This window comes from Terrapene carolina, unplaced genomic scaffold (assembly GCF_002925995.2).
Source record: "Terrapene carolina triunguis isolate 2854851 unplaced genomic scaffold, T_m_triunguis-2.0 Scaffold951, whole genome shotgun sequence".
Classification (NCBI taxonomy): Eukaryota; Metazoa; Chordata; order Testudines; family Emydidae; genus Terrapene; species Terrapene triunguis.
Window position 1 is genome coordinate 3,941,157 of NW_020665302.1, and position 24,906 is coordinate 3,966,062.

Below are 24,906 nucleotides of genomic sequence, written 5' to 3' on the forward strand. Positions count from 1 at the left end.
TGGAGAAAGTCCAGAGAAAAGCAACAAAAATGATTAAAGGTCTAAAAAACATGACCTATGAGGGAAGATTGAAAAAATTGGGTTTGTTTCATCACTGTGGCCCCAGTTGAGCAATCACCAAACCATTTCCAAAGGCAGGAGTATGCTGAGAATGGGTTGACTAGTCCCATTGACTTCAGTGGGATTCCTTACATGCTTAATTGCATGGCTGGAGGCAGACCTAAGGGGAGACATTGGCCAGCTCAACAGATGACAAAGCCAACACTGGGTCTCCCCACCAGATTTTATCAGCCAAGGAGCCGTGGGTCCAGCCCACATGTTGTGGCCCCAGCTCCCTGAATGCCCCCAGCGCTTTAGTGAGCACTCCAGGAACTTGGACATATGGGAACAGAACGTTCACAACGCTCGATCAGGCGCGGCATTTCCAGCAGAGAGAGGGAAGTATTAATACCACTGTACAAAGCATGGGTAAGACCTCCTCTGAAATACTCTTTACATCTCTGGTCACCTGTGTTTGAGAACGATGAATTCAAATTGAAACAGGAGCAGAGAAGATCTAGTAGGATGATGAAGGGAGTGGAGGAGACTGGAAGAGCTTTGCTTTTATTTAGCCTAGCAAAATGAAGGCTGAGAAGGGACCTGACTGCTCCCGATAAATACGTCGGGGGGTAAACACCAGGAGGAGAGAAGAGCTATCGAAGCTAAAGGTCAGTATTGGCACAAGAACAAATGGCGATAAACCAGCCAGGGCCAAATTCAGGCTGGAAATTAGAAGAAGGTTTCTGACCATCAGAGGGGTGAGGTTCTGGAACAGCCTCCCACAAGGAACAGTGGGGGACAAACAACTTACTTGGTTTAAGAGAGAGCTGGACAAATGTAGGAGTGGGATTGTATGATGGGGTTGCTTGTGATGGTGGGGGGCAGGGCTCAGCATGCCTTATTATGTTCCTAAAGCTCATGCTTCAGGGTTTCAGCCCCAACCAGCAGGGTTCAGGAAGGGATTTCTCCCGCCCCTCTTCCCCCCCGTATTCTGCGATTGTTGTCTTTTATTTCCTTCCTCTGAAGCAGTTGTTCTCGCCCTATTTACCATTGTGGGCTGCCTATGCAGCTCTCTATGTGTTATGTGGGCTGCATCCACACAATAGATATACTACCTGTGTATCTACAGAAGAAAGCCTGTTTTGTGTGTGTTATATGACAGCACTAGGGTTCAAACCGAGCTGGTACCTTTCCTTTCAACACTGGGCTGAGCGTCTGGACAGCGCAGCTGTGGAGCCTGGGAGCCCAGCTGGGGACTGCCCCTCCAGGCCGGGAATGCCCCCTTCACCCAACCCCACAGCGATTATCCCCCCAGCACCCAGGAACCCCCAACGCTGGGCTGGCACATCTGCCTGCCCTGCAGGGACAGGGGGCCTTGTCAAGGGCAGAACGTCCCCAGCCAGGACTGCCCTCGCTGGCAGCCAGCCCCCACCCAGGGACTGCCCCCCTTGCACCCAGCCCCCCACCTAGAGTCTGTCTCCCATGCACCAGCTGCACCCCCCTCCTCAGCCCCCTGCACATTCCTCCCTGCGTCCCCCACAGCCCTAGCCCCCTGCAACCCTTTCCCCTCACCACAGCCCCCTACGTACCCCTGCCTGTGCCCCCCTTGGACCCCCTTCTACACACTCACTGGTCTCCTGCCTCAGCTGCACATTGCTCAGCTGTGCAGCCCATCCCGCTGCTGCGGTCCTAGTTCTGGAGAGCTGTGATGCCCCAGGCTGGGGGCTGGTGCCTAGTAGAGTGAGGCAGGGATCTGTGTGAACTCCATTCTCACAGCACCTTCGGTCATGATCAGCAGTGACAGTAACCAGCACATTCGTGCATTGGCAGGGGATCAGTAAACTGGGAGCTGTTCAGCAAGCAGGGCTCGTGTGATTTGGGGCTGCACAGTGGGGTGTGTGTGTGGGGGGGGGGGTTGGCTGTGTGAGACTCCGGGGTGACTGCACCTGGCACTTTATCTTCAGTGCTGGCACTTGGTTACCAGAACAACCCTGAAGGCTGGAGGAAGCTCAGAAGAAAGCAAGGAAGGACCAGAAAGCTGGCGATTTGTGAGGGGAGATTAAACAGCGAGCTATGAATGAGTAGTTCCTACAGGGGCAGGATACCACTCAGCAGGTGGCATAGCTGAGGGCACAGCGGGGGCATACAGGCTGCTCTGAGAGGGTCAGCCTATAATAGAAATGAGATGAAAGTGAGAAAGGGGCAGTTTAGGCCAAATCCCAGAGCAAACTTTGTGTCATCAGCAGGGATCCTAGAAATCCGTTTGCCACAGAAAAACCCAGAATTTGCATTTTTACAGAGAACCTTTAGTTTCTACCTTTTGTGAAAAAATAAACACATATATTAACCATTAACTAAATTTTAATGAAAGTACCAGTGTCACTTCTTCAATGTGCGCAACCTCCCCCTCTTGTGGTTGATTTTTGAATGCCCATTAAATTTACATCGCTAAACAGACTCCAATAAACTGTTTCCGGCGTAGAGAGGTTACTCAATGGCATATAGGGGTTCGTGTTTTAATGCATCTCAAATTTCACTTCAGCCTCCAGGACTAACTCAGAAAGTGAGTAATGTTAATATAAAAGCAATTTTCACTTTATTTTTTGTGCATTTAAAAAAAATCTGAAAATATAGACTACAGACAGAAGTATTTGGAATCTGGAAGAAATACAAATTGCAATTCTATTTTATTGTATTATAATGATTGGTGTCACTGGTAGGCTTCAAACTTGCTTAAAAATTGTAAATATATCAATAAAACGCGTTCAGCTGATACTGTATATATTGTGGCTAGGAAAACTAAAGTTCAGCATTTCATTTTAATCACAGAAAAACAGATTTTTATGGTTTTTTATAGGAGAATTTGGGGTTTTTTATCACGGAAAACTAGGATCCCAGGTCATCATGACCTGGCCGCCTGAGGGACGTGACGGCGTCCCAGCACGAACAGGCAGGACCAAGCATTGGGAAACACCCTGAGGGACCATGCAGTCCCAGGCCCTGCAGAGTGATGCTTTTTCTCTTATTTCTGGCTCATTGCCCACTTTGCTCTTCCAGCACCAGCGACTGGTCTAAGAGAGCCCTAGCCCAGGAAAGCCCCATCATCTCCCGCTAGAGGGAGGTACGTGGTTGCTGCAGGCTGGAGTGGCAATGGAAGCTACCTGCCAACGCCCCAGCTCCAGCCCTCAAGTGTCTGCTCCTTCCCAGGGCAGATGGTGTCCTGCCCCCTGGGACAGCGTGGGGAGCCATGGTCCCTTGGGTGCTGATGGCATCATGGACTGCTGCAGGGGTCCAGAGCACAGCTTCTGGTGGATAAATGCCAGATGTTAAGGGCTGTTGGGTTGTGGCCTGTGGGCTTGGCCCATGCCAGCGATTGTGGCAGGAGCTGGGATCTCAGTCCAGGCCTGTATTCCCATTCCTCATTTACCCTGGGCTATTCCTTCATTGGCCCCCAGGGTGGGTGCCACAGAAGTTAGCAGGGCTTTCCCATCTCTAACCTCCATGGCTGTGGCCCTCTGCTCCCCTGCCCCAGGCTGCTGCAGACGCTTGTGTGTCTGGCCGGTGGTGACCATATAGCTCCTCCCTCTGTCCCTTCCAGCCCGCAGCTCAAGCCTGGAATGGGGAGTGGGGGAATGGCTGGGGCTCCTGGGAAGCCCTGAGCAGCTCCACTTCTTTGTTCCGCACACGTCATTTGAGCCACCAGGATACGGGAGTTTCCTCCCAGCGCAGCTCCACCCCCAGGCGGAGATCCAGGGCAGGTGTTACGGCTCCAGGGGGCTGTGGGGAGCCCAGTGGGGGGCTCAGAACTGCTGATGTGGGACTCTCTCTCCCCTCTCCAGCTGTAACCTGACATGCCCAGCTGGTCAGTACGGAGTCAACTGCGCCAAGTCCTGCAGCTGCCATGATGACACATGTGACCCCCTGACTGGAGCCTGCCACATGGGTGAGTGCAGCAGTTGTGTCTGGGTGTGGAGTCGGATGGGGGCGAGCAGGGCCCCTTTCTGCTATATTATCTAGAAAATAGGAGCTGTGGGGGTGGGGCTTTCAGCTATCCCGGTGCTTCTCTCCCCAGGCACTCCAGCCGCCCTTACCCACTGCACCCAATCCTGTTGCTAAGAGGAGCCAGGCCCACTTGCCCCAGACATAATTGAGATGTTCCCCAACTCTTCCTCCACCTGCTGTCCAGGAGAGCCCCCCCGCCCCCCCCCCCCCCCCCCCCCCCCGGCCCGGGGGGGCCCCCCCCCCCCCCCCCCCCCCCCCACTGGTTGGCTTGGATCAGGTAGGTTCTCACTGCACCAGACGAGCACTGTATGTGCATCTTAGAGCCACAGCCTGAGCTCCGGCACACTTCCAGTACGGGGCACGCCCCAGGGCCTTCAGTCTCTCTCCTGTGCAGACCTCAGGGCTATTGTCCAGGTTCCATAACCAGAGGATGGCCACTGTGTCCAGGGAGGCTAGGCATTGTAGGCCGCTCTCCAGATGTCAGGTTGGGCACTCTTCCACCACGTGATTTATTGTCTGCAAAGCTGCCCCACCGTCACCGTGTGGGGAGGAAACCAGGACAAGCTGGTGCAGGGTGCCGCAGCTCTGGTGGAGACAGAGAGTCGCCTGTTGAGCCTGATCCAGGATCTACAATCAGGCGGACAAGGAAGCAGGTGCAGCGATAGATTCTTGAATGCATTTAGTGTGTTAGACTCGCTTTCCTGCTGATGCTTCGAGTCTGTTAGGACCAGCAGCAGTGAAGATGTTATCAGCTTAGGCTGCCGGGGTGTGTGCAGTGACCACAGCAACAGGAAGTTTTCATGTAGGGAACAGTCTAATTGCATTGTGTATAAACAGTATGGACTAAGCCTGGCTTTGCAGCAGCTTCTCCCCAATTGTTCCACCATTGCCCATAGATCTCAAGCCACAGTGCCCTGCTGTTCTGGTCCTGGGCGCACCCTCAGACATGCACAGAGCTCTGCTGATGCCCCTCAATCCCGACCTACAGCCCTCCTGCTCGGCCAGTTCTATTCCCTCCCATGCACACAACTCTCAATACCTCTCAGTCCTGACCTGCAAAGCACCTGCTATCCTAGTCCTGGATCTGCTGTGATTGAAATGACCGGTTATGCCAGACTCTGGGGGTATTGTAGCATGAACTCAGACCTACAGCGGTTCATCCTCGCTAAGCAAGGGAGTGGTGTTTTACTGACACGTGTTTAACAGCGGAGCCGTGGGACATGCTGCCGAGTGGTCAGGGCATGTGTGGACCCTGCTTGGATCCACAACTAGTGTGCATGATGCTGACTGTGCCATGGCTGTGTCTGGCTGCCTGGTGTCACCTGACCTCGACCTGCCTGTTACAAATCAGCTTTAAACACTATTTAATTGTCTAGTGAAGGGGTGACCAGAAGTGAAAGCCACGTGCATGGGCTCACCCTGGCAGTTCATATACCCCCATCTTGCACCATGGAGCCGTCCTGTCCCACCCTGCCAGCCCTGCCCAACGTTAGCAAATTGTCATGACCCTGCCCTTTCCCACCATCCTCCCTTGTGCCGTGCCCTGCTCTGCTCCTCCACACCTGCTTCTGCGCCGCACAGGTGTGCACACTGGGAAGCGCCAGGAGAGAACTGGAATATTATACAGGGAGCACTGGATGACCTAGAGGACTGGAGTAGTAGAAATGGGATGAAATTCAATAGTATAAAGTGCACGTTTGTGCACATAGGGACTAGTAACAAGAATTTTTGCTGTCAACTGAGGTCTTATCAGTTGGCATCGACAGAGAACGCGAAAGAGCTGGGTGCATTCATTCATCACAGGCTGGCTCTGAGCCACCAGTGTGATGTGGCTGCGCAAAAGGCAGATGAAATTCTAGGATGTATCAAGCAACAGAGAGTCCTGTGGCACCTTGAAGACTAACAGATGTATTGGAGCATAAGCTTTCATGGGTGAATGCCCACTTCATCAGATGCATGGATCCACGAAAGCTTATACTCCAATACATCTGTTAGTCTTCAAGGTGCCACAGGACTCTCTGTTGCTTTTTACAGATCCAGACTAACACGGCTCCCCCTCTGATATAGGATGTATCAGGCGAGGAGTTGCCCCTAGAGGTATGAACGCCATTGCACAAGGCACTGGGAAGAGCTCATCTGGAATACGGGGTACAAGCCACGTTCAAGAGAGATGAATTCAAACTGAAGCAGAGGCAGAGCAGGGGAAGGGAGCCCCTAGCACATGAGAAGAGACTACAAGAGTTTGGTTGTGTAGCCTAGCAAAACACAGGCTGAGAGGGGATCTGAGTGCTCTTGTAAATACGTGGGGGGGGGTAAACACCAGGGGGAGGGAAGAGCTAGTGAAGCTAAAGGACAGTGTTGGCCCAAGAACAAATGGGGATAAACTGGCCACAGGTAAATTGAGGCTGGAAACTAGAAGGTTTCTAACTATGGGAGGAGCGGGGTTCTGGGACTCCCACCAGGAGTGGGGCAAACTGACTTGGTTTTGAGATGGAGCTTGATAAGTTTACGAATGGGAGTCTATGATGTGCTGCCTGCGAGAGCAGGGGACTAGACTGTCCTGTGTCCCCCAGCCTGCTCTGTCACCTGCTGGCTGAGTTTTAACCAGGGGCCTCTTTATTTGTGCCTTGTGCAGCACTTTGCCTGTCATCAGCACTGAATCCATTAGGAGTGTGATAGGCAGGAGCATCCCCTGGCAGGAGGGGGCTTCCTGGCCCCTGGCCCTCTGCACAGAGAGCTTGGGGCTGGGCTCGGGGTCAGCCCCCTTGTGCTGGATGCTGGCACCTTTAGAGGAGTCAAGCTCGCTGGGGTGCTGCTTGCTCTGCTCTGCATGCCAGAGGCTGCCAGCTGTGCCAAGCTCTGAGCCGTTCCCTTTGATTCTCTCTGGGACGTGGGATGAGGCATGCGGCCTGCCTGAGCCCCCACATCCAGCTGTGAAATCCAGGCACCGGTGTGAGGAATGGGGGATGCCAGGAGCCAGTAGGCCGTGGTTCCTCTTTCCTGGCAGCTTGGGCCGGCACGTGTGGGGGAGTGCAGCTGGCTGTCCGAGAGGCCTCACGGCTCAGGGCTGAGCTCCAGTTCCTCACGGGCTGGGTGTCCTGCTCTCTCCTCTCCCAGAGTCGCCAGGTTCAGTCTAGCGACTCCATTGGCCTCGGTGTTGCCGGGCCCCGTGCTGCTCTGCCAGCAAATGCCCTACTCACCCCCTCATTCCCATCGGCAGGTTGTTCCCATCTCTGAGATAGCAGCTCTGTTTGCTGTCTCCCCCGGGGAACTCCGGTCAGTCCAGTGGTTGGCACAGACCATCCTGTCTGGAATTTGCACAGAGCGGTTCCTTGCACAGGGGCGGGAAGCTGGAAAATCCTCATTGTTGGTCACCTGGGCCCTCTGGCTCCAGCTCCCTGCTCTGATCTGCTTTTCTGTCTCCCTCAAGCCCCATGTGAGAGTCCCTTTGGAGACTGAAAGAAGCCACAGTTGGACTGAGCCCTGCTGGGCCAGACGGCTCCAGATCTCACTTTTGCTCAGGCACGGGGAACCCGTGATGGACCCCCAGAGAATGATGAGAGAGGCCATGCTCCAAGGGGTAGTGACCAAGAAGCCTGGCTGAGCCGCCTTGCAAGCAACACTGGGGAACCCGAGACAAGAGATCAAGACGGCCGTGGGTTGAGCAGCATCAGAGCCCAGTCTGAACACCATCAGAGAGAAGCGTAGGAGCAGGAACAGTGCACCATTACGCACAGAGTGTCAGGGATCTGCTAGCCCAGGGCGGCAGAGCCACATTCTGCCTCCCCTGCACCAGTGGCTGGGAGATTCCTGTCTTTCTGCATAGCCCCAGCCCCAATGTGAGGGCCATGGCTGGAGAATTGCTGCTCTCCGGCTCTTCCCTGCAGCTGGAAAGGCCCCTTGGGAGCCAGCAGTGGAACTGGCTCCTGGCTGGCTCCACCTTCATCCTCCTTCCTCCCCAGCAGGATCCACCCAAAGCGTGGTGAGGCCTTCCCCAGGAATCAGGCCCACCACATCACAGCCACGCCCGGCAGCAGCCACTAGATTGGAGACTCTTCTGTGGCGTTAGGAAGTGAAATGCATGGAACGCTCCAGCTGAAATCCTGCAGGGCCAGGAAATTCCAGTCCGTACGGTGCAGACAGCAGCGCCAGCCTCATTGCACAGCGGGAGCACCGCTCATGCCTGCGTCTCTGGTTACACAGATGGTTTAAAGTTATTCGTCTTCCTGTGGGACCCATGAAATGTGCCAGATGCTTTCTCTCCAGTGCCACCCCGTCTCCTGTCTCCCTTTTATCTCGAAACTCATTGAACCTGCTGCTTGGAGTTCCTCTCCTCCAATGCCATCTTCAATCCAGCATCCTCCCTCTGTGCACCACTAAAACTGCTCTCTGGCCAAACCCAGAGCCAGTGCTCCATCCCCCTCAACCTGCCAGCCACCTTCCATGCCATCAACCAGGCTGCTCTTCTTGGAATGGTGCGCCCCTCGGGTTCGGAGCCTCTTGCCTCTCCCAGGTCCCCTCCTCCCTTTCTCATCACTCTGTCAAGGTTTCAGATGGAGGATCCTCTTCTTACCTGCCCAGGTTTCACAGAGGGTCCCCCAGAGCTCTTCGTTGTCGCCTCCCCTTCTCCCTTTAACCTTGTCTGCATAATCTCATTCAAAAACACGTGTTGACTACTGTCCTTCTGCTGACAATCCCCAGATCTTAGGGGCAGCCCTATGAACTCTCAGGGAAGCTTGGGTAGGAGCAGGGAGGTGACATATGGGTTAGATGAGACCATGACTGAACACTGCATCCAGTTCTGGTGTCAACATTCAAAAACAGGTTGACTAAATGCAGAGGATTCAGAGATGAGCCACAACACAGTTCAGGAACTGTCACCCCCAAAGGGGAGATTTGGGGAGAGATTTTATCATGGTCTCTGCTTGGTGGGGGTGCTGGTGATTGGACTCAGTGAGGGCGTCTGAGTGGCCTGTGTTGAAGCGTTTGGCGGGGAGGGGCAGGAAACAGGGGAGGTGCCTTCCCTCCCTCTTTCCCCACTCCGACTGGCCAGCCCATAGGATCTGGGACATGACTGGGATGGACTGCTGGCTCTCCACCCATCCCCAGGGTAGTGCGTTAATGGAGTGCCTTGTGTGTCTTTTCAGAGGCCAATCAGCGGATGGGGGTGATCGCAGCGGGGGCCCTGCTGGCTTTGCTGCTCATCCTCCTCCTCTCGCTGCTCTGCTGCTGCTGTGTCTGTCGCAAGAAGGAGGAAGCTCAGGGGTAAGTGTCTGTGTGCCTTTGCCTCAACCGTGAGAGCCCAGCGTGCGGCCTTCCTGGAGCCGCTGCCGTCCATCCCGGAGCTGCCGGGCTCCCAGCCACCGAGCCTGTCCAGTGAAGCAACATGTTCTCTTCCGCTGGAATCTGCCATGGCGCTTTTCAGGTTTTGGATGGAAACATTTGAGAAAAAAAATTAAAAATTTCCTTCAAGTTTTGGAAACCATCCATAGCCTGAAAACTCCCCCAGGAGACACTATCCTAGAATCTTCCCCAGGAGAGGCTATCCTAGATTAATCCCCCCCGGGAGAGAGATCCTAGAATGTCCTCTCCCTCACCCCTGGCAAAGGTCACGCACTCCTTACAAACTGAGCAGCAGCCAGCTCCGAGGATGGCTTAAGGTATGTCTACACTGGAGCTGGAGGTGCCATTCGCCGCACAGTAGCCATGGCAGAGCTAGCAGCGGGAGGGGTGAGCTTTCCTGAGTACATAGCTAGGATCTTAGACAGGATCGCACCCGGCCAGCTAGCCCCCCCACCCCCTCCCCGCCGCTCATCCAGGTGTGGCTATCCTCTGCTTTAGTGCTGGCTCGGTCAGGAAAGAGGTGGCCAAATTGGAGAGACTCCAGCGGAGAGCGACAAAAACGTCCCAAAGTTTACAAAACCTGACGCAGGTGGAAAGGTTAAAAAAAAGACTGACGCAGGTGGAAAGGTTAGAAGAAGACTGAGGTGGGGAGGCTGACAACAGTTTTCAAATATGTTGCGGGCTGCTATAAAGAGGATGATGATGGATTGTTGTCTATGTCCCCTGATGGCAGGACGAGAAGTAATGGGCTTCATCTGCAGCGAGGGAGATTTAGGTTAGATATTAGGAAATCTTGTCTAACTAAAGGGATCATTAAGCTCTGGACTAGGTTTCCAAGGGAGGTTGTGGAATCCCTGTCCTTGAAGGTTTTTAAGACCAGGTTGGACAAACACTTGTCAGGGATGTTCTAGGTTTACTTGGTCCTGCCTCAGCACTGGACAAGGTGACCCCTCGAGGTTCCTGCCAGGCCTAGGTTTGGGATTCTATGTCTGTTGCAGTGTAGATGCTCCCTTAGACTGCCCCTTGGGTGCAGCTGCTGAGCAAAGGGCAGGGAGGTACAATGGGGAAGCTGAGCTCTCAAGGATCTGTTACTACTACGCATGGGCTGAGTTCACTGATGCCAGGGAGGGCAGGCGTAGAGTTTCCAGCAGTAACAATGGGCCGTTGTTGCCTCTGTGTCCCTGCGGAGCAGCTGCTGGGCCAGCTGTACCCATGGCCCCATTAGCAAGCGTCCCGATCCCTCTCCTTGTGCAGCGTGCCTGGGCCCCAAAGTGCCAGGCTCTGACAGGCCCATTTAAATCCCCACCCTGAAGGTCACCTCCCTGCAGGTCAGCATTTATCTTCCTGCCTGAAAAGGAAAAGTGGCAAAGAACTGGTCCTGCTGGAGTGCGGTCTGGGAGCCTGCCCGGCCACCATGTCCTCACTGCTGTACCCATGCCCCTGAGTGGGGAGCAGGTTCTGAGCCCCCTGCTCTACTGCCCTGGCCCCTGGCATCTCCATGGGAAAACTGCACTCAGCGTGGCCATATCAACGCGTGTGCGCGCCTGACCTCAGCCTCTGCTCCTCCCACCATCCCCTAGATGGGCCCAGCCATGCACTGGGGAGTGCCAATCAGCCTCTTGCCAGTGACCCCAAGGGGAAGCCTGACCCCCTCATGCCTGCAGGAGCTCAATGGAGATTGCAGCCACTGAGGTCAGCACTCAGGTCAGGCTCTGCCAGAGCACCGTGAGCCTGCGTTACCTTCCGTCCCTAGTCACAGCTCTTGGCTCAGTCTCTCATTTTATTGACACGGTAGATCATCGAGCGATTCTGACCGCCCCTCGGGATACACGTGGGCGTGCGCTCCTCAGCGTACACCAGACAGGCAGGGACGTGGCAGAAACGGCATGTGTCCGACTCTTCCAGAGCATGTTCCGAGATGGACGGTCTGGTGGTCAAAGCGCAGCGCTGGGGATCAGGGGCTGAGCCTGGGCCCAACACTGACTCTGTGACCTTAGAGGGGTCTCATCCAGTGGTGGAGTGGTAAAAAAGAAAAAAAAAGTGGGTAAATAAACCTAAACTAAACTCCCCTTTCCAAGAAAAGAAGCGGATAAACTGTTTACCCAGGTTTATGCTACTGGTCTCATCGCTGCTCTGTCTCTCAGCATCGCCATCTGCAGACTGGGGCAAAGTCCCTGCAGGGCATGATAAGGCACCATGCAATAGTGGTTGTAAAGTGCTTTGAGATCCTCCCTATACAAGTGCTCTCAGCCTCTGGCTCATGCCCTAGGCCAAGGGGGCATTTTGGGGCAGGAAGGGGAAAATGCAGCATCGCAAGCAGAGGGAAGATCCCTTTAACCAGACCAAGGTGTTCCCCGACCTGGATGGAAATGGCGCCTTGCCCATCATCCAAGGAACCAAGGAGGTGAATGTGCTCTTTCCTTAGCTATCCCACAAAGCAGCCACCGGTAAAGGGCACAGAACCAGATCAATGAGAAATCTATGCGATGGGCACTGCACTGCGTGATTGCCAAATGCTCGGAGATCCGTCAAGTGGCCAGTTCACACAGGGAGACAAGAGCTGGCATAGGAGCTCGTTAATCCGGCGGACAAGGCAGAATGGGATCCGCCGGCTGGGAGCGAATGCTAGGCAAATTCAGACTAGAAACACGGCACAGATTTTTAACAGTGAGGGGAAGTAGCCTCTGGGAGATTGGGACATGGGGGATTGTCTATAACTGGGAGCCCTTCAGTCAGGACTGGGGGTCTCTTTCTAAAGATCTGCTCTGGTTCAACTAGAAGTTATTGGGCTAGAATCCCTGGGTGGGTTCTCTGCCCTGTAAACCCAGGAGGTCAGACTAGAGCAGGGTGGGCACTTCTGGCCTTGGAATGTGCGAATCCATGACAAAAACCCAACTCGAATGGGAGCACTCTAGCCCCTCACCCCCCTCCTCCTTCCATTCTGCTCAGCCCGGTCTCTCGCCACCCCTCCCCCTCCCCTCCTCTGCTGCTCGGCCAGGGCCCCCAGTCGGTGCACTCCCACCCATTTCTACAGCAAAGCTGGTTAAAATCAACGTACAATGTTTCCACCGCAGGGGAGTGCATTTTCCCTCATTCTCTGCAACGTCTGAACTACTTTTGCAGACACTTTCCAAACATTTTGGATCTCAGACACAGGCTGAGCCTGGAAAATTTCAACCAAAAAGGCGAAGATTTCTGAAAACTCTGGGTAATTGCAAACAGGTTTTTAGTAATGGCCACTCTGAGCAGCCTTCACTCCCCTGGCTTGGGCCCAATCCCCAGGGCATTGCCATCTGCCAGTGCAGCCGTCCTCTAGTGCAGGGGGACCGGGGGGGGTGCAGCCACCTCTGGGCAGAAAGTCCATCTAACAATGCACTGCAAAGAGGCCCTGGGAGTCAGAGATAGCACTGCCAAGCAGAAGCTCAGGGAAATGTAGGTCGGAAGAACATAATTACCTTCCTAGAATTTGGACATGACACCAGGGTCAAACTCGTGCTGTTACAAGTGCCATGAAATCTCACCCTTGGGCAGCACGTGTAGGTCTCTGGCAGCTTCCAGCTGCTCCCTGAGTTCCTGCTGCGTGACCAGATCTGCCACTGCAGGGACCAAGGGAACTATGGGTAACCCTGGGTGGAAACATGGGTGGAAGCCACAGTTGGCAAAGAACCAGGCTGTGTTGGATAGAGGTGTGGCCCGAATTGTTATAGGCAAATTCTACAAAAGGCAGCAGGGAGACCCAGTCATCCTGTTGACAATTTAAGAAGCAACACTGGTACTCATGGCAGCGCGAGGCACCTGCAACCCAGACAAAAGCAGAAGGCCCCAAGGAAGCTAGAGAGTCCCCTGAAAGCCTGGTCCAGTCCACAAGGGCCTTCTGTTGGCCTGTTTGACAGCTGCTCTGTCCTGCTCCCCAATGGGGGTCTGATGGAAGGACAGCTCTGCTGCCTGTCTCCAGCTCCGCTCCTGGTGGCTCCAGCACCTGCACTCCCCTTCTCATTCCCAGCTACAGCAGTTCCCACGCTGACCCGCCTCTGCGGGCCCCACCCAGTCTCCCCGCTGGGTGAGGGAAAGGGACTGCCTCGCAGCCAGGGAGCACAAGGAGCCCAGGGCCAGCTGGAGCCAGGTAGCAGGGCCGCCTTTACAGCGGAGCCCCCAGCTGGAACAGGAAGGAACAGCTGATTCCTGGTGGGCCAAACAGAAGGCCTTTGCCGGTGGCTATGGTACCTGTGCTCCCCTGCCAGACGGCCCCTTTCCCTCCCCTGCAGAGCATTCTCTGAGCCAGCAGGTGCCAGTGCTGGACTCCGGCAGGAGACGGGGGTGCTCAGAGGTGGGTCAGTGCAGGAGACTTGCAATCCAGAACTGGGCAGGGGAGTGCAGGGGCTGGAAGTGCTAGGAGTTCAAGGTGGACTCAGAGGGTGGGGGTCAGAGCTGAGTAGCAGAGCTGCCTGGACATTGGAGCCCCCAGCTGGAGGCACAGGGAAAGGATGGGCTCTAGGGGGAGTCACTCGCTACTTCTCTGGGCTTCTCCCAGCTCCGCCACTACCCCCACCTTCCTCCCAGGCCCAAGTAGGGACCCCAGAATTGAACTTTTCAGGAGGCATCTATGGGACAAACGCTACAACTGGGAGGTCCTGCTCCGGGATCTGATTTGCCCATTCCGTCTGTCCATAGTGTGAGGATGGTATGCTGATGAGATAAGAAGTGCTTTGCTTAGGAGCTTAAAAAACTCATGCCAGAAGTGCGCAATAAATTGCCTCGATCTGACACAATGGCAGTTGGAAGTCCATGGAGCCAGAAGACATGTTCTAAAAGAGATGGACTGTCTCTGAAGTGGTTGGTACTGTGCAGGAAGGAACAAAATGTGCAATCTTGATCAACCACTGTGCACTACCGAGAATGAGTCAGATCCATAGTGAAGTCCAGAGAGACAGTGGACCAGGGCTAGGACAGGTTGGGCAGTGTCTGGAGAAGGTTGAGTGGCTTCACATGTGTGTTTCTGATTCAGGAGCAAAGATCACAAAAGCTAATGTATTTCTTGACAGAGTGCTTACCCAGCCACCACAAGGTCCATGAAACTAAGCTCCACGTTTTAGTTTGGCCAAAGTGACCATTGAGAGGTGCATCATGGCAAAGTTTCAGGACTTTGCGTCAAGGTAGACGATCAGGGACATAAATGTGTTCCCCATGGTAGAGGAAATGTGAGCCGGGCTGGGTATTTGCATTGTCCAAAGCCTGGTCGATCTGGGTAGCAAATGGGTCATGAGGCAGCCAGGACCAAATGATGGACATTAGGCTCTTTGCCACTGTTCCATTGACAAAATGTGATGGTTTAAGGACTCAAAAGAGGTTCTGTGTGAGATTTGACATAGTCATCCTTGAGGGACAAGGCATCCACCTTTCCATTTCTAGCACCCGGGCAGTAAGTCATGACAAACTCAAATTGGGCAAAAAATAGTGACCAACAGATCTGACGCTGATTTACATTTTGAGCCATACAGAAATATTCCAAGTTCTTGTGGCCAGTAGGGACCTGAACCAGGCTCCTTCCAGGAGGTGGCGCCACTCTTCAGTGGTTGCCTTGGTCACCAATAGCTTCTTATCCCAAATGTTGTCGTTCCTTTCTGCCAGGGTTAACTTTTGTGAATAAAAGGCATGTGGGTGGAGCTGATTATGTGACCCATTTGTTGCAACAGTATGGCTCCAATGATGAAATTTGATGTATTGGCCTCCAGAGTAAATTGCTGGGTGGAATCTGTATGGACAAGGATGGGCACCATGGTGAAAGCTCTTGTTAGTTGGTCAAAGGTGAATTGAGCCTCAGGAGACCAGACAGATCATTCTCCCTTCTGGAAGAGCACCTTCATAGGGGCTACCAGGTGGGAAAAGTTGGCAAAACCGAGGAATCATTATACCTATTGCATGTCCCTTGGAGCTGCCCACTTGGAGATGGCAGATACCTTACATGGATCCATAGTCAGCCCTTCAGGCAAAATGGTGTATCCTAAGAACTTGATTGTGCTCTGGTCAAATTCAAACTTCTCTAGTTAAGCATTCTGGTGGAGCCCTTCCAAGACCCGGGTCACATATTGGTCATGAAGGACCTGGGTCTCAGAGAAGATATCATCAAGGAAGATCACAACGATCTGGTCTAACATGTCTCTAAGAATATCCTTGATTAAATGTTGGAACATCGCAAGGACAATGCACAATCCAAAGGGCATGACCAAGTACTCAAAATGTGCGAACTGTGTATGGAAGGCAGTCGTCCACTCATCCTATTCCTGAATACAGACAAGGTTATAAGCTCCATGGAGGTCCAGCTTGGTAAAGATCTTAGCAGAGCGAAGTGTCTCAAGAGCAGTAGAAGGGTATCGATTCCAGATGGTGACCTCATTCAAGGCTAGATAGTCCATGCAGTAGAGGCTTCGGAATTGACTAGTGCTTCTTGATTGGACAGCATGGCAGGGTGCCGTAGACAAAGTGGAATCCGGGAAGGTATTGGCTGCTGGTTGGACACTGCAAAAGCCCTGGTGGACAGATGTGGGCTCTGCATGGCCAAATGAGGGGAGGAAAACTGTCCCAGCTTAGATCCCTCTGTCGGAGCTGGGGCATTTCCTGATTGAGGTCAGGCCTTACATGGACAGAATGAAGCAAAATGCTCAGGTTGTCCACAAAACAGACAGAGGTCTTCTGCCTGGCATTGAGCCTATCCCCTTTGGAGAGGTGGGTCTGAGCCATATTAACCTGCATGGGTTTGGACTGCAGTGTGGGCACGTGAGATTGACTGGTCAGGGCCATCAAAACTGGCATGGCTCAAAGTATCATCCACCTATCTTGGTGGCGTTTGGGAAGGTGGTTGTTAGCTTTCATGCACAGATCAGTAAAAACGACTAGGCCAGCCATAGGCTCTATCCTGCTGCTGTGAGGGAGCAAAGAGGGAAGTAGCAGCTCCTTTCCAACTGAAATAGCTGTGGAAAAAATCTCCCTGCAGTGTGGCTGCATCTCATACTGTCGACTGCTGCAGGAAGCCTCCATTTGGCAGTCGTGCCAATTAAATTCCAAAACCGTACATCTGGTTTGGAGAACGTGTGGTCTGCATCTAATTATTGTGCAGATAAAAGAAGCCACTTCACAAACACAGACTCATTGTCAGAAGTATTTCTCGGGCAAAGTCTCGAAATAGTTTCCTTCGTCCAGGGTTTGTTGGGCTCTCTGGCTCTTTGCGGCTGTGCTGGCGCATTGCAGGATGGGGTTAGCTCTGGAAAGCACAGCCTGCTGCTTCCCCAGTGCAGAGCTCCAGGAGGAAATGGCAGCACCCCTGCTAACAGCAGTGGAATGGCAGAATCTCTTCACAGTGAGTGGGGCGAGTTCAGGTTGTGGCTAATTCTAAACTTTGGCAGGTTTGCCCCATGTTCTGTGCAAAATCCTAGATCAGTGGTCCCCAGACTTTTTATCTTGTGCCCGCCTTACCTCTGTCCGCCCCCCACCATCCCACCAGCGAGGAGCGGGAGACGCAAACAGGGGTAAGGGGGCCCAGCCTGGGGGCAGGAGCAGCTGATGCCGGTAGCTAGGGTCCCACGCACAAGGCCGGCAGATGCAGCCAAGAGCAGAGCCCCGGGCAGAGCGCCAAGAGCATGGGGTCGGCAGCCAGGGCCCTGGGCACGGATCCCCGGGTGCAGGGCCAGCAGCCAATCCCCGGGACCAGAGCCAGGACAGAGCCCAACCACACCCCCGCAAACACCCCACAAACGTTCCTCCACGCCCCCAAGAGCAGCGCACTCCACAGATTGGGGACCTCTGTCCTAGATGAATATGGAGTGTCACTGTTTAGCACCCTCTAATGACAGCATAGTGGCATGACAACATATCACAAGGCAATCAACTGTGGGCTCCTGTAGTTGATGAAAGTGTGGGAGGACTAGAGGGAACTCTAGTGAGCACACAACCTGTCTTCTGTGCTTCCTTTTCTAGGTGTCTCCTTGACTTTTCAGCCTATTCACATCACAGCGTTATTATGGTTATTTATTTATACTCCCATAGCACCTAGAAGTCCCAGTCATGGAGCAGGGCTCCACTGTGCTAGGTGCAGTACAAACACAGAACTAACTTTGAGTTCATGCACTCATTTCCTCTTCATGGGTAATGGAGAGGAGGAATATTAACAAAGTCTTTGTTCTTTGATGTTTCACAATGGCTCATTTGGTTTCTGGGCCTTCTTGGTGGGCAGGACCTAACACCTTGTGTAGGAAGCCAGCATTGTACATTGATTAATGCTTCTTTCCTGTTTGATGGGGGGGAGGGATAGCTCAGTGGTTTGAGCATTGGTCTGCTAAACCAGGGTTGTGAGCTCAATCCTTGAGGGTGCTATTTAGGGATCTGGGAGGCATAAAAAAAATAGTTGGGGACTGGTCCTCCTTTGAGCAGGGGGTTGGACTAGATGACCTCCTGCGGTCCCTTCCAATCCTGATATTCTATGATTCTATGATGACTTACACAATTGTAGAGGATTACAATGCAAACATGTAATGTCACATCATAACACAGGGTATAGATGATGTAAGTGAGATTAATACACATAAAGCCTAAACACCAAGCACATGTGTACAGGCAAGTTTCATCTTACACTGGGGTTACATTCCGCTGTCAGCACATAAAGCAAAAATCACATATCGTCAAAATTACATTGAGTATAATGGCGGGTGGAATTGCCCGCACTAAAGGTACAGGATTTAAAATGTTATTTTTCTCTTTTTTTGTTTGTTTTTGCCGACCACGCAAAGCTGAATTCGCACATGTTAAATGCACGTAAGATGAGACTTGCCTGTATAACTCTAATACATATTTTAACAGCACTAACACACAGGTGAGCCTGAGTGGTTCCAGCTGTGTCTTTGTCATTGTTCAGTTGAGGCCTAGGGGCCTTGGCGTGAGCTAGCACCTGCTCTGCCAGCATCACAATAAGCTCGAAAACATGATTCCTGAAGACTCAGAAACCAGAAGCAAAGAAACAGAACCAACATTTATTATTTTTAAAAATGTCATTATTTGGGGGGCCCAACTCGTGATTTTTTGAACACTTGTGGTCAGTGATGCTGATGGATGCAGCAAGCTGTTCTCCTGGAATTGACAGGCACCTTATGGTTCCTGACCTGCTTTGAAGATCATGCCGGCTCTGCCCAGCACTGATTCATAAACTACAGAGTCAGAGGGACCATTGTGATCACCTAGTCTGACCTCCCGCATAACACAGGCTGTGGGAGATTTTCACACATGAGCCATTCTTTTTAGGTGGCAAATCTGAGGAACTGTCCCAGATTGAGGGGTCAATGGAGGAGGTTTTGGAACAAATCGATAAATGAATAAGTCACTAGGATCAGAAGGTATTCACCCAGGAATTCTGAAGGAACTCAGATATGAAATTGCAGAACTAACAACTGTGGTATGTAACCTATTGCTTAAATCAGCCTCTGTACCAGATGACTGGAGGATAGCTAATGTAACACCAGTTTTTAAAAAAGGCTCCAGAGGCAATCCTGGTGGTTACAGACCAGTAAACCTAACTTCAGTACCAGGCACATTGATTGAAACTATAGCAAAGAACAGAGTTATGATTTGTAGAGGAAGAGTCAGTGCATGGCTTTTATTATGCCCCAGCCTTTGTTAACCTGAGTAACGATTCCACAGACACTCCAGCTAAAACACACTGGTTTAGATAAAACACTGAAACAAGTTTATTAACTGGAGAAAGATGGATTATAAGTAATAAAACCATAAATGTCAGAATTGGTTACAAAAGAAATTAAAGATAAACACACACACTACACCTCTACCTCGATATAACGCTGTCCTCGGGAGCCAAAAAATCTTACCACGTTATAGGTGAAACCGCGTTATATCGAACTTGCTTTGATCCACCGGAGTGCGCAGCCCTGCCCCCCAGGAGCACTGCTTTACCGCGTTATATCCGAATTCGTGTTATATCGGGTCGCGATATGTAGAGGTGTATTTTCTAAACTTTAACAAGCTAAATAAGATTTGAAACCAAAAAATTGTTTCTCACCCAAAAGCTTTCAGCAGTCCATACTAACTAGAAAACCTTCCAGCTAGGACCACTACCCCCACTTCAGTGATGGCTCTTTGTCTTTCTAACGATCTTGCTGCCGTCAGTAGAGGTGGGAGAGGAGAAGTGACCAGAACCATTTCCCCCACTCTTTTTATATTCTGTGCTAGAAAAACCCTTGCTAGGTCATGGGGTTAGGCCATTCCATTCCGTACGTGCTCTACAAACTGTCCTACAGGTGAATTGTAAATACTTGTTTACATCCTTCCTGTCAGAGAATAGCCACTTGTCTAATATAGTGAGATGTTACTGAAAACCCAAGTCACCATATCTGAGGGTCTACCAATCCCAATCCCAAAGGATCAGACATTTACCCCCAGGTCAGTATGTATCTCAGAGCTTACCCAAATATCATGCTGTCAGCCAATCCTTAGGAAACTAACTAAAGATTTATTAATAAAAGAAGGAAGAGTGTATTGAATAGTTAAAGAATCATATACATATAGATGATTTTCAGTGTTCATAGATCAGGTTCATAGCAGTGATAGAACAGTCTGCTGGTTTGCAAAAGTCTCTCTGGTAACTTCTGAAAGATTGGAAGGGCCTCAGTCCATAGTTCAAAATACTCTATTTAGTTGTAAATCCACAATCCAGAGAATTGGAGTAGGAATGAGGCAAAATGGAGATGTCTCGGATGTCTTTTATATCCTCTGCTATGTGCATGGAAATTTACTGTCCCAAACAAAGCCCACAGCCCCTGCATACAGAAAGTTACTGACAAAAATGGAGTCCGAGGTCACATGTCCACATCACATGCTCTTACATATTTTGCTGAATCACAGGGTTAGCCATTGGCTCCTTTCTGTCTGAGGCATCCTCAGGAAGCGCTATCTAGAGAGTTGATTCTTCTTAATGGCCCATCAAGCTTAAATAGTCCATTCACAAAAGGCTGGCGAGACTGGATACCTTGTGGGTGTCACCCCAAGAGTAAACACATTTGAGATACAAATACATAGCCAATACTCATAACTTCAGATATAGTGAAGATACATGGATTTAACCAGGATACTCATACTTGACAGAGTGTAACTTTTCCATTGACACCTTACATGATATACTTTGTATCATAAATTAGTGCAATTGTACGACAGTGATGGCAACAATGATATACATGGTCATCTTCAATCATACAACATCAGACACAAGATTCATGGTAAAACACTGCCTCTTCCCTCAATTTGGAAGCAAGTTCATTATCTGCAGTGATTTTATTGTTGCATTTGTTAGATTTGCTGTTCACTCAGCTTGGACACCAAAACTAGACTGGTTGGCTTCACTTTGTGGGTCTCCTGCAGAAGTCCCATACTGTTGTGTTTGGATTGCAAATACTGTAGGGGAACCCCTGCCTGCCCACCCACCTGCCCAGAATATCCTTCCCCTCCTAAAATCTGTATTTTAGAACATTTTTATTAGTGACACAGATCTGAGATCTTGGAAGCATGGACCGGTATACTGAGATGTGCACTGTGGGCACCAGGCTTATTCATACACATGTATCTCTATAAGTGTTCTCTGTGTCTTTGGGAACTAGGAATTGTATTCTACCTCCATGGGGAAGGGTTACAGAGCTTCATGGAGGAGCTAAAATCAGTGGGGGGACGGCGTTATTAGTGCAAATGCCCAGACAGGTGAACAACTCCAGAGAAGTCCCACCCCAGCACCAGGGGGAATTGCATAGACTGCCTCAGATCCAGCAGACAAAGAACAGACTTTTGGTATAAGTGGGGTGTGTGAACTGACTCAAGTCCCTCATTTGGTTCCTCAAATTGACATGAGATTGCAACCCTGGTGAACAGGTTGGAAGGCCTGGAACCTGCCAGGGTCTCCATGTGGAAGATTGGTGACCCCTGGGAAGCTGGCATTCATGTAGACTGTGTATTGTGCTATGATAGGTTTCCTCTGTAATGTTTTTGTCCTAAATAAAAGGACTGTGCTCTGGGAAAGCTGGTTGCTCATTGGTAACCCTGTTATAGACCCAGGGAGAGAAGACAACAGCAGGCACTGGACACACCTGCTTGGATAGTCACCGTGAATTGCATGGGGACTGCAGCCTAAAACCCCAATCTGGAGGATGAAGCACATGGGTCCTTACCCATAGGGAGATGACAGGTGGAGGCCTGAGACGTAAAGGGGGGCCCAAGAGCAGACCATGGATGGGGGCAGAGTGCAGTTAGCCCCAGAACGGTGACACAGAGGATAAAAGGGTTTTCTACACAAAACCAGACTGTAGGATGACGGTGATTTATTACTGCTCTAGTGTCTAGAGGGGACTGGTGCCCCTTGGGGATGGGTGCTGTACACACAAGTAAAACAAAGATAGTCTTTTTCCCCTGGGAGCTCATAGCATGAGCCATGGCCTGGGCAAGTGTCCCAGTCCAAACCAGTAAGGGGCTTTGTCACCACCTGCCCTGCAACCTTGGGTGCCTCCCAATGCTTTGCAGCTCACAAACAGTCTAACAACATGCAGGTCACACCCTGAATGTCTGTGCATAGACATTCAGAGCCCTGGACCAACAAATCTGACCCCAGCAGCCTGTCAGTCACACTCTGACTTCCACCAGCCTGGGTTACTACTAGCAGGGTGACCCCAACACACTCCAAGTCCTGAATTTTCCCCAAAACATGTGCTCTGCACTGTCCAGCCCTTTCCTGGACAATTCAGATATTAAAGGTCCATTGCCCTTGTAAGGGGTCAAGATTCAATGGCTTGCTACTCTAACTGGAGTGACAAAACAGTTCAGTTTAAACACAACACTGGATTAGTTTCCATTAAAAATAAAACAAGTTGGTTTTAAGTGGGTACTTAATAAGGTACTCAAGTCAGAAATAGTTACAAGAGAAATAAAGATAAAATGCTTCCTAATAGCTAAAACTTAACAAGCTAGACTTGGTTCAAGGTAAAATCCTTACCGAAGGGTCCCAGCAACATGGCTGGCCAAGTTCTCAGGCAGAGATGGTGCTAGCCCATTGGGGCCCCTAAGCAGGAATATTTCCCCCAATAATAATAAATAAAAAGCGAATAGTGGGCCCCCTTGAGCTGCTTGGGGCCCTAGCAATTGCTTCATCTGCTTATGCCTAGCACCAGCTCTGTTCTCAGGTCAGGATCTCTTCCCAAAGTCAAAAGGCTGGTTCCTTTGTTTTCTTAGGTGAGAGAGAGAGAACATGGGGTGTTTTTGCCCCTCACTTTTATAGTCCAGCCACCCCTCAAAATGGATTTTCCTGAGGGTTACTCCTAGATAATGTTCATTCCACTTGTGAGGACGGAGATATGGAGTCTAGTGGTTCCATGGTGGTGTTTGCTAAAATGCTGATGGATCTGTTCTTGCCCCGATTCGTTGCCAAAGAATGGCCATTTGACAGGTGATTGCCAGTCAGCTTTGATGGCTAGAGATGTCGACTTGTCCTTCATCTTTGAGAAACTGGTTTACCCCCACCCCCGACTTGTCTGCTAAACGCATTATAGTGATAATGTTGGCTTATGTTCATAACGCTTAATATGCATTTTGTACACACATTACACAACAAGATTGATGATCAGTGTGTCATTCGTTTTTAAATGATACTTCACAAGACATATTTTGCACAAAGATTATGACAATCGTGTGTAGGGTGTGAATACAGGGGTGCTTTCGGTACCAATGATGACACAGCATGCACAGGAGGGAGACGGTAAAGGGGATGCACTGGCATACAGGTGTAGCCTCAGCAGCTGCAGGTGGTCCCAATGAAAGCACTGCCAAGGGGTGGGCTTTGTGGTCCCAGCCAAAGCACTGCCAGGTGTTAAGGAGAGGTCTGAAAGAGGACATGAATTAGACATCCACTAAGAGCATGAATGCCTTCGGGAGTTCCCCCCATGTTCAAGGGGTGGAATGGGAGAGCACACGTGTTTGTGGGAGAAGCAGCTCTCCAGGATGGCACAGCTGCGGCAGAGTCAGTGCAGTAATAAGAAATTCAATTGTACCTTTGAATGGGATTTGTGAGCCCAGCCTGGATTGGAGCATAGAGGCTGGAGGCCTTATGTGAGGTCAGGAACGGTGGATAATGAGAGAGGACGTGGTGGCAGAGAGGAACAAGTGGGAAGAGATTTCCTATAACCCCCAGCAGGCTGTTCTCTGAGGATACAGGTGCCAGCACCATTAGCAAGCTTTGTAGAGACCAGTGAATTACTGAGCCTCAGGCACCCGGCAGGTCAGAATCGCACTTGAGACTAAATTTACCGCCCAAGGGCAGGGCTGAGCCACTGGGACTGCAGATGCCGACACGCACGTCTCACTGTCCAGCCCCGGGCTGCTCACGGCCAAGATCATAAACCCATGTCTAGTCTGGCACCTCGCTGGCGATGGTTCCCCCTGGGGACCCTGCACCAGGATGAGGTGGTGCTGTGCCCACATTCCCATTCTGTGCTAGTGCGGACCCTGCTCAGCTCAGCTGTCTGGGGACCTAGGGCCTTCTCGGGACAAATGAAGCCACCTTCACCATGCACTTCGCTTTGGGGCTCCCAGCATTGGCTCTATGCCCAGGCTTGGCCCGTTTAAAACGGCTTCAGCATGCGACTGTTGTGCTCTCTATACATACCCCTGCACCCGCTCCTGCTCTGCCAGCTCTCTGACTGATGCACAGTATTTTCTTGCAGTGGGAACCAGGACCCAGCAGCAAGCAAGAAATCGCCAGGGCGCTTGTGTGGCCGGTTCAGTCGAATTAGCATGAAACTCCCCCGAATTCCTCTGCATCGCCAGAAACTGCCTAAAGTTGTCGGTAAGGTGGTAGGGCTCATTAACTGCTCTGGTGTGTGTTTTCCAGCCCCTAACCCAGCGGTGGAAGGAGCAGAAGGCTCCAACCTAGACAACCCACTATCCCCCAAGGCTAGCAACAAGCAAATCAACAGCTAAGGGGCCCTCGGTAATCAACAACCAAGTATCAATCCCAACTCCATTGCCTGCTGCTCAGAGTACGCTCACCCTGTGCGGCACAGGAAACTTCACTGTCCTGCTGCAAGGAGCTATTGGCCCCCCGACTCCAGCTGCTATGGGGCCCAAGTGTGGAATGTGTGCCCTTCTAAAACTAGATTATGCTGTATTTGCTGTTGTGATGTCTGAATGCATGGTATGTATATGTTGAAGGAGGTGTAATGTGTGTTTGTTGTGTTGCGTTGCAATGGATAAACTGATGGGGTTGTATGTGGTGCTGGCTGTAAAGTATGCATGTGCTATGTTGTGTTGTGCTGTGTGTGGTTGTGTGTGTTCCGGAGTATTCCCCTTCTGTACTCCGTGCAAAGTCCCTTCGCCTCCGTTTCAGTCTGAAGAAGAGAGTGCAGGGCCGTGTGTGGCAATAAGAGCAGAGAGTTTTGCAATGGGGTTGCAGGGCCATGTGTAGCAGTGAGAGCAGTGAGTTTTGCAGTGGGA

At 51.4% G+C, this 24,906-nt stretch overlaps 1 protein-coding gene across 2 annotated transcripts in view; it reads left to right on the forward strand.

The window, feature by feature from the left end:
* The window catches only part of SCARF2 (scavenger receptor class F member 2), a 92,457-nt gene that overhangs the window by 47,852 nt on the left and 19,699 nt on the right, over positions 1-24,906 (forward strand). For both annotated transcript variants that reach the window (XM_026661210.2, XM_026661211.2), the window contains exons 7-9: positions 3,879-3,982; positions 9,189-9,306; positions 24,138-24,259. In XM_026661210.2, the coding sequence (XP_026516995.1) occupies positions 3,879-3,982; positions 9,189-9,306; positions 24,138-24,259 (344 nt within the window). The remainder of the gene's footprint in view (positions 1-3,878; positions 3,983-9,188; positions 9,307-24,137; positions 24,260-24,906) is intronic.